General features: G+C 34.8%; 1 protein-coding gene across 1 annotated transcript; it reads left to right on the top strand.

Annotated features, from left to right (window-relative positions):
- Positions 1-151: 151 nt before the first annotated feature.
- LOC144447170 (uncharacterized) lies at positions 152-4,206 on the top strand. The gene is made up of 6 exons (XM_078137078.1): positions 152-169; positions 1,423-1,507; positions 1,984-2,141; positions 2,816-2,879; positions 3,492-3,553; positions 3,887-4,206. The coding sequence occupies exons 1-6, from the start codon at positions 155-157 to the stop codon at positions 4,181-4,183; spliced, it is 681 nt and encodes a 226-aa protein (XP_077993204.1). The 5' UTR covers positions 152-154; the 3' UTR covers positions 4,184-4,206.
- Positions 4,207-11,005: the final 6,799 nt, after the last annotated feature.

The following is an 11,005-nucleotide window of genomic DNA, read 5'->3' on the forward strand; positions in this document are numbered from 1 at the left end:
GGCCGAGGCCCCGGAAGACGGTCGCCAAGCTACATTGATTCCCGTACATAGCAAAAACACCCTGACTGAAATGACAAACGGTGGGATCGAGAGAATCAGCGATGTCATAGATAAACGGAAAGACCTCGACGATGAACAGAAACAACGTCTTAAAATGCGTTTTGCTGAGGTAAGTGCCAAAGTGAACTCCCTGGCCGGCCGGGGTCAACTCTTCCTTCAATCCTGGGCAGCGTAGAGTTGATCGTTCAAACTTTTACGTACAAAGCGTTCTTTCCTGTCCAGAAATCATTGCAGAAGCTCGGAGTAAAAATGCCTGGATGGATGATGAACCAAAAGTGACCCTAAATAATAACGTAGATGGTCGAATTATTTATGTTTTCGCGATGTTTACTACTTCATTTTTTGGCTAATCCCAGTAATCAGCTGTCATTTTGTACAACGTTGAACTCTGGAAAGAGGAAATACGTGGGGATGGGGTTGGGGAACTAAAAATTATCAGATACTCTTACTCTTAACATGGATGTATTAGTGATATCACTAATACATCCATGCTCTTAATTATAATATCAACACAAGTTTCTGAGTTTGTACATCATGAAACAGCTTATCACTGTCTTTGTATTTCATTCACTCACTCGTTTCATATTAAGATGTTCTGACATTAGTTTACGTGTAAAGATTTGTTTATTGAATAGTACATAAATTTATTGTTTTGTTGGTAGTACATGTATGTTGATAGAAAAGGCTCTTACCATGGATGCTCTTACTATTCATGATCATGGTGTCATCAACACCAAAACTCAGTATAAAGCATACACAGAAGTAACTGTGGTGATATGAAGTTACCAATATTAAAACTTTTAAAAGTTGTGTTGAATCCAATGTAATGTGATTATGTTATCATGTCCCCATGATATATGTTACGTTACAAAATCAAATTCTAAATTGGCAAAGTGTGAGTTTGGGGTGGAGGTTTGGGTTCTCAAAAACTTCGACAGGAGGGATGAATAAAACTATTAAGTTCTTTCGGCAATTGTTCAGACTGACACCCCCCCCCCCTGTAAAAATGATAACTCCCTTCAAAGACAGGTCTTAAATGATAGGATGAAAGACATGGACAGATTGATTTTGTTTAGATCACCCTCGTGAGTTGTCTATAAAACACAGTGTTAATAATATTATGGGATGGTCAGACTTCTATGAGAATAATACAGCATATATCATAAATTAACAAATGATTATACTCTAAATTTACTGATTTTAATTACAAAAAAATAAAAAATGTATAATTGGCACTTCAGTACATGAAAATATGAAATTATACCATAATAAGTGTACTACTAATTTTAGTAACAAAACAAAGGTCACAAGCATTAGTGAATAGTCGTAAACCATGTGTAATTTTCAATATTATTACTTCAGATTTACCAAGACTCCATTCATGAGAATGTATCATGTGATGGTAAAAGTTGGCAGGAAGCACAGGATGTACTGAATGAAACACAAGGTATGCATGTTTATTTATTAAATATATATTTAATAGTGGCACAAGGGTAGAATTAGGCTGAGAACTCAAGAGGACTTCTAAGTTTGACTTCCCAAAATTTCAACCATCAAAACAGCATTGTCAAGACTGAAAGTCAAGTTCTGTCATCACAAATTTGCATACTAATAATATTGAACACTAGTGGAATCTGTTCATAACTTTGACTTTAAACCAATGCTACATATACACTAACTTTTTGGGTTATTTTGAAATGGGGATAGATTAGTGACTTCAATATGATGGGTCATTGAGCACAATGATCGTATGGTTTTAGTCCAAACTACAATGTAGTAACAATATTTGTGATAGATGGCTTTCAACAGTGACTCATATAACAAACTTGCTTTTACTACAATGAAGTTAAAAACAAAGTTTTACTCACATCAAAATAAAACATTAGTAACTTGAAAATGTCATGAAAATGTCTCCTTTTGCAGAATTTGAACCAACAAATACAGACTTACTGACAGAAGCTGAGCAGCAAGTTATAGTTGTGGATGAATTACTTGTACATACAACAAGAAAAAGGAAATATTACCCAAGAAAAATCATCAAACACATCACAACAGAACAGAATTGTTACCATAAAAAACTTGTAAGTAAAATTGATTGAATGTCTTGTCACACAGTTCCAGAAAACACTCAATCTTTTTACCCTTCACAAGGCTTGATATTAGCAGTAGTCTGGGTCAATTGACTACTAATTCCTACCAAATTCTAAAACTGATAATCACCATGACTACTAGAAATCCTGGGGACTTTGTCTGTGTTATTATTTATACATTATTTGTTTACCAACATTACAACTATTCCATTGATGACTTGACTTTTATCAAAGAGTACAAAGATATCCATTCCAGAATAAGTGCAACAATGTATAACAGTGCCTTTATATAAAGTAACAAACAAAACAATTCTCAGGAAGATGAAATATTGTACAAGTGATTGTATGGGATAATGTTAAATCTTTCCTATATACTGTAATATAATGTCATCAATGAAATAAAGTCATATTCTAGTCATCAATAAAGTGCATGGCGGTGTTTTAACTATGGGGTAGGTAACTAGATAAAAAGTGGGTAAGATTTGCAGGTTTCTGCCTGGCTACCTCACAGCAATTATGGTGCAAAGTACTTGATCTCCCCTCTGTTACCAGATTCCTAAACATTTCCCAAGAATCCTGACTTCATCCTTACCTCTTATGCCTTATCTAGACTGTCTGTATATGAATATTATATGTGTTATATAGCAATCTCATTCTGTTGACAGGAACAATATGAACCAAATATTTCAGAAAAAGTTGGAGAATTAGAAGATACAATAAGTGATGATGGTAAGTATATGAAGTAGAACATCAACATGACATTAACATTTACCACAAAACACAGATTATTATTACTTTAACATGTTTTTTTATGCACACATTATATCGTTATGAATTAAATGAAATTGGGTTTGATAAAAGCACAAGTCTGTGATATCAATATGAATAATAGATAATAGTATATATATATATATATATATATATATATATATATATATATATATATATATATATATATATATATATATATATATATATATATATATATATATATAGTTGTAAAATACAGAATCACAGTTTAATAAATTATATATATAGGATAGTAATTCATGTTGGCTTCTATCTCCACATTGCAACTAAGAAATTGTTTTCACAATAATCTTTGAAATCAACACTAATTCACAATAATCTTTGAAATCAACACCTTTTCACAGAATCTTTGAAATCAACACTATTTCACAGAATAATCTTTGAAATCAACACTATTTCACAGAATCTTTGAAATCAACACTATTTCACAGAATCTTTGAAATCAACACTAATTTTAAAAGAAACAGTTGGTATCTTATTAGTACATTTTAGGATATTGTATAAAACATTGATTTGTGTTTTATTTTACAGTAAAATCCAGTATGTTGGGTACTTGTCAGACAACGGCAAGGAATGTGTCAAGTTTAATGAAGGTAAGGTGTTGTCAGTACCCTATTACCAGAGAATACAGCTATATCATTTATATACAAGTATTGGCATTCAGGATTCTAGTCTGTTCTTACCAACTGTTTATGACATCATGTATATGCTTATGAATGTAAAGGCATTAACATACATCACAATCCACATATGCTGATAGTAGCATGTCAACATGGCCTTGTTATAGGGTTGTGTTGTAATACCAAACAAGAGTCAAGTCCTGGTGTGTCATATATTCATGCAGTATAATTCTGTATATATACAATATCTTGAATCACCTTCTCCATTTTACCCAAACGTCTAAACCATTGTTGTGTTTGTTGTAGTCCCTACCTTCAATTGAGGTCCGATCAGAACGACTACTTACTGCATTACAAGAACACGAGTCACAGCAAAGCAGTAAAACAAGACAAATTATTTCAAAACCTTCAAGGGGTGAAGGAGAGATGTTGAGGTCGTTAACCCCATTGAAAAGGCTCATTGAAGAGGATGTGACACCATCACCTAAAGGAAAAGGGACACAAGACACCCTGAAGACAGATTTGGCAATGCGAAGACTTAGATCCCATTCTATCACAACTTACAATTTGAGGAGGTCTCCTAAGAAGAAAATCAAACAATGATACCATTAAGTGTATTGTAAGATACTGCATACTTGGGGGGAATGGGGGTATATTTGCAAGTGTATTTTAAGATACTGCTTATTGGGGGGGGGGGGGGGGGGATAGGGTATATTTGCAAATGTATTGTAAGATACTGTTTACTTGGGGGAATGGGGTATATTTGCAAATGTATATTGACTAAATGTTCCATGATTTTATCATTTTACTTTGTTTTATTTCAGTTTATTTTATCATTTTATAACAATATTTGTCAAAGTGTCAGTTCCTTGTTGTCTCAGTGTCCTTATTTGATTGTTACTAAATCACATAATACCTACCAAACACTTCATCAACTTTGCTAACACAACATTTAAAACATCTTCACAATGGTGTGATCATTTAGAATTCCTGAGAAGTACTAATGATGCTATGTTGTTGTCATAGTGATGCTATGTCGTTGTCATAGTGATAAAGCTCTATATCTCATCAGTTGAACTAAGAAAATATGTACAATACCAAAGTCTGTTACAAGAATATTAGTGACAATCACAATATATTGACTAATTATAATATACAGTATATATCATTAAAATTTGTACATTTGTAAAATGAAATTTCATAAAGAATTGTTTGTCACATATTTTCTTCTTAAAGTCCTGAGAAGTAAAAGTTTAACAATTCAAACTGTGAAACATGTTACGAAATATTCCCTACCCAAACAATTTTTTATCATGGGCATGGCATGCATGGTATTGATGCAGTTTTAATTACTACTACTTCATGGCATGCATCGTAGTGATGCAGTTTTAATTAGTACCCCTTCAAACAAAAGACTCATTTTTATTGATTTATTATTATTAGTACTGTTATGTCAAATTAATTTTTAGCATCTCTGTTTTATAGATTCTGATTGATTAATCATTAATATCCTTGATAGACACTGCCATTGTAAACATTTACAGTTGATTTCAGCATTTTGAAAGTAATTTTGTGTTTTTATATTGATTAGTTTCATGGCTACGTTATCTTAATAGGACTTTTTTTGTTCAAATAAATGTTGCGTATATTTACATATTCTTTGTTCTGAGTTCTTTGTCTTTGTTCATCCGGTATACTTCATGCATGATTCCAACGAAATGTAAAGGGAAAACCCTTTAGAAATTAATTTCTGATATCTAAAATCTTCCACACAGGTACTGGCATCTTTCTAACCGAGTCCTGTCAGTCCGTATTCCTATATCAGCATACCTGTACTAACCATCAGCATACCTGTACTAACCATCAGCATACCTGTACTAACCATCAGCATACCTGTCCTAATCATCAGCATACCTGTACTAACCATCAGTATACCTGTTCTAATCATCAGCATACCAGTACTAACCATCAGTATACATGTACTAACCATCAGTATACCTGTTCTAATCATCAGCATACCAGTACTAACCATCAGTATACATGTACTAACCATCAGCATACCAGTACTAACCATCAGTATACCTGTTCTAATCATCAGCATACCAGTACTAACCATCAGTATACCTGTTCTAACCATCAGTATACCTGTTCTAACCATCAGTATACCTGTTCTAACCATCAGTATACCTGTACTAACCATCAGCATACCTGTACTAACCATCAGTATACCAGTACTAACCATCAGTATACCTGTTCTAACCATCAGTATACCTGTACTAACCATCAGTATACCAGTACTAACCATCAGTATACCTGTTCTAACCATCAGCATACCTGTACTAACCATCAGTATACCTGTACTAACCATCAGCATACATGTACTAAGTACAATATTTCACAGATTTATCATTACTCTTCATTAGCCACCAACAGCCTCTACCTGAAGGGGCTTGTATGTTGGGATCTCTGTCTGTCCATCCATGTGTGCATTGACCCTCGTATCTCTGGCATGCACCAACTAATTTCAATAAAACCTTGCACAAAGGTAACATACTATGCGAGACATATGCACCTCACGCTATTTTGTGACTGAATCAAATATAGTGAATGGTAGCCATATTTGTTTAATTTAATAGGTAGTAACGCCATTCAAGCACCCAAACCCATATCTTCAAATATAGGCTTTCTTTAAAGACCTTTGACCTTGAAAGTCTTCTTCAAGGTCAAATAGCCAAATTAGGGTTTTTCTCGTAGCTATTTGAATCAAACATTTTAAGTGATGATGATATTTTAATCATGAGTGGGTTTGACTGTGAGACATACATGCATGTCACTTAATTTTGTGACCTTGACCTGTATAGCAAAGTAGCGACCATATTTGTGATAAAAAGATACATTTTGCCTGTTATCTCCAAAATGTTTTATACATGTGGACACCATTCAAGTGTCTACCCAAACATCAATGATGAGCTTTCTAATTAGACATTGACCTTTGACCTTGACAAACATTTTCAAGGGGAAATGACCGAATTTTTTCTTTCTCTGTTAACTCAAGAAGTCACTACACAAAGACTGCATTTAAGCGTCTGTACCCCAAAGGGTACATTTCTTTTTATACCTTGACCTTGGACTTTGACCTCCATATTTAAAGTCAAATAGCAAATTTGTAAATAAATTATGAGATTTTGTACAATAACGTTGCCATAAAACACTCACAAGTTGGGAACTGTGTTAAATGAAGGTTTGTCTATTTAATATCTGGTCATGGAGAAGGTTATAACATATTTACCAGTACCATATTTTACATCTACGTACACCAAACTATGTAGACATGCAATATCACTTAATCAGATAATCATGCAGTAATTACAGTATTTTCGCTTTCTTTAAGTCTAAGGTAAAAGTTAGAGCATAAAGTGTGTTGTTTACTTCCAAATGTAAAATTATTATAATGCACAGACGTGTTTGAAATGCCTCCTAGTAGTATAACTTTAGTAGTGCGCCACCAAGCGGCCATTATGTATACAGACGTGAATTGAAGGTGTTAACAGTGGTATAATATTTATTTTTTCTGTCATTGTATAAAAAACTTCAATACACTAGAAATGAATGTAGCAAATAGCCAGAGTAGCGTGCCTTAGGAAACTGAAGTAACTAGTGAACTGAATAAACGAAATGTGAAACCTCATCAATAATATTCACTTGGCACAAGTATTTGTACGACCACTTACACTTACAACAGATCAAGTGACATTACTTGACGTGAACCTACAGACTTGAAGTCTGAAACCAGTCGTCTTTAGTTCAAATAGAAAAAGAAGCAGTCACGCGATCTGCACTTGAAATGTACGTCGTCATGGTAACTAACATTTCAACAAACAAAAAATACATTTAAGTGTACAGGTGCATTTACACCTTTTTATGATTTCCTTCCCTTCTCTTTTTTTAGAATCTCGATTTCCTCTCTATTTCATTTCTGTTGATGGTGATGGGGCCAAGTGAAGGGTTCTGATGCATGATCACACGTCCACACAAATCGTGTATATTGTACAGTATAGTATTCAGGTAATGCGTGCCTTTAGACCAGAGAAACCGGATATAAAATGACACTTGAAGTATTCTTTAGTATTGAGAGCACCAGATGTTTGTGCGTCAAACCAGATATAACCAGTTTTGATCTCAAAATGGGAGAATAGAATAAAAAGACTTGCTTAGACTCGATTCCTGAATGTCCACATTAACATTTTGTGTACATGATCGTACGTTACGTATAAGCAGTCATGCGACATGCAGTTTTTGTTGATGGTCTAGACTTCCTGCTGGACGCATCCCCAGGCTAAATCTTTTTGAAATAAGAAAGTCACGACGTACCGAACCCGCCACTCATGAAAAGATCATGTGCTCGCTTCATCAGTTAGACAGACGATATAAATGATTGCTTTGTTTTTGACGTTGTTGTTTATACGATTTTGGTTTATGAAGAAAGCCTCATACACTGCAGAGATTAATATTATATCGATATCATTAATTTTCTATGCTAATTTGTCTGTATCCCCCTCGATTTTAATTGACTCTGCTAAATCGAGCGTGTTAATTGGATGTGTTGCTGTACTAATTGTTATGTGGCTGTAATTTAAAAACAGAAACGTTATTATAAAGAAACGTGTCAGAACGTAATGAATGTTCAAACAATGTATTCATCGTCCAAATTAAAATTCACATCATACATGAATTGAATTGAATTCAATGATAGTTCCTCATATTAGAAACTAATTACCATCAAGTTTCATGGATAGGTATTTTTGTTTCACATCATATGACTTGATTTTTTAAAAACCCTAAAACTTGCAACTGTCCTTTTTTGAACAAAATTTATACACATCGACTGGCAGGTTAGAGTTAGACCGACTTATTTGATTTCAGTCTAAAATGCATTCGAACAAAATAAAATTATAGAAAAATAAGAATTTCTTTGAAATGCGGTTTTAACGTGCACACTTAGCATAGACTGTCGGCAAAACAAACAATGTCGGCTAGCCTACCACATATAACAATGGCGGCCTGAGGCATATTGGACTTTCGTCACGACAAACCAAAGCAGTGACGCTGAATCTACACGATGTCAGATTTCTTTACTAAAGGCTAGATTTTGCGAAGAAATAGACTGGGAGCCTTACAATTGTTTACTCCTAATTTCTGGCTATGGCCGTTAACATTGTCCTTGTATATTTCATTCACAGGTGATAGTCATATGACGATGTGTACCTGACTTACAAACTGCAATATGTCTTTCTGTTTAGAGAGAGAGAGAGAGAGAGAGAGAGAGAGAGAGAGAGAGAGAGAGAGAGAGAGAGAGAGAGAGAGAGAGAGAGAGAGAGAGAGAGAGAGAGAGAGAGACGGACAGACACACACACACTCAGAGACAGACAGACATACAGACAGACAGACAGACTGACTGACATACAGGCAGACAGACAGACAGACAGACAGACAGACAGACAGACAGACAGACAGACAGACAGACAGACAGAGACAGAGACAGAGAGACAGAAACAGACAGAGAGAGGGAGAGTCTCAGAGTAAATAAGAGACAGATAACAGTCTACTGAAGTAAACTAGCTAAATAACTGAGTTATTGAAGACCAAGTTCAAAGTATTCTAAGTCTTTAAATTATACGTAATAGTTTGATATAACACATCTCTAAATGGCCTCCTACATTACGTTATTTTCAATAATGTGTTAACTCCTCACCAGCAGCCATCATGATGATGCTGTCTACCCCCATGGTTCATGGGGGGGGGGGGGTCCATGAAATGTTTTGAGAGTGCGAAGATGGGCTGCAAAACAAAACAACCAAAATATTTCCCACTCAACTACTCCCCCCCCCCCCCAGTAAATTATGAACGAAAAGTTCGAATGGTCCATCTTTTGCAGAATCTGAGAGCTTTCGGCAAATGGCGTAAATGAAAATACACGATATGTTGTCAGAGCGAATTCACATGGTCTTATCAGTATAGGGACAAGAGTCTCGAACAGTTTCAATAAAGATCATTAGTGGATTTGGAATTTCTGCCTCGAAAATTATTTGCTTTACTGACATGGTCATAGAAAAGAATTGTAACATTACTAAGTGTATCTTTCCCAATATTTTCTCTGAACAACGTGACCAAAGTCAATATCTTAATGTCTTGAGTATGCTTAAAGTTTCATTGCTGTGTATCGATCATCACAAATCGTGTCAGCTAATATTTAGTGTGTAAAGAATGACACCTGCCAACGACCAGGTGGTGACAATCATGACTGTATTTAGGTGAAAGTTCATCTGAATACTGAAACACCGTCTACAAACGTATCGACGACACCCACTACAATATAAAGACAACTTTCGAACGTGTACAGCAAGCACCTTGCACGTGATGGATGTATTCACAACAAACTTTTTAACTGTTACGTGTTATATACAGCAGTATTACAGCATTTACAATTGCTAACAATTACGGGTAGCCTATCTGTGTCTCTAGTGCAGTGATGTCCTAATGTTTAGAAAACAGATAGGAGCTAGGATGTTACCAATTGAAGCATAGCTTGGCTGTCATTTAGGCTAATACAACCCCCCCTCCCTCCCTCGACTTTGTCGTTCGCTTTCAACATTGTCCCTCCTGGGAAAAGTGACACTCGAAATCGAGTGAGTCGATTAAATAACTAGAAAAGATGACAGAGAATATACCAGTAAACAAAGAATAAAAAGACCAATGTTTTAAATAGGTGTAATACGAATACTACATGAACGGCAGTACAATCTTGAAACAGTTCCTTGAAGGAGCAGACATCACGGTAGTACTTTAAGAAGACTTCTTAAATCTTTATATCCCATCTAATACTCATATAGCCGCCTCTTTTATGTTTGTTCAATTCTTATTTCTTGAAATTCCTGTCGACTATCGATCGGCATTTTAATGCTATTAACACTTGATGTTAGTTCAAAGCAAAATAGAAAGGAAAGGCGGCTTTAAAAAAAAAAGAAGAAAAGAAATTCCTACAGATTTCGTATTAAATGACAAAATTGAATCGTTGTCTTAGAAACAGTCGGAGTTTCAGCAGACTTGTTCAATGGCTTAAAATCTTACCGACTATAACGGGTTAATTTTGTAGTCGTCAAAGCCGTATTACGTGTAAATCTTACAAATTGAATGGGAACAAATGAGATTCTAATTTATGGTAATAGTGAGAGGGTTTGTTCTTAAAAACAGATGTAATTAAACTTATTGAAATGTGATGTTTATTATGTAACACTGATCGCTAAACTGCTCAATTTTACAGTTAGATGCCCAGTTTCGCGGGAAAAGGCGATATTATTGTGTAGTTGGTGTTATGTGTACTGTATTGTTCACTTATTCGCTGCCATGTTTGGCCGACAAATAAGT

Source organism: Glandiceps talaboti, chromosome 2 (assembly GCF_964340395.1).
Source record: "Glandiceps talaboti chromosome 2, keGlaTala1.1, whole genome shotgun sequence".
Classification (NCBI taxonomy): domain Eukaryota; kingdom Metazoa; phylum Hemichordata; class Enteropneusta; family Spengelidae; genus Glandiceps; species Glandiceps talaboti.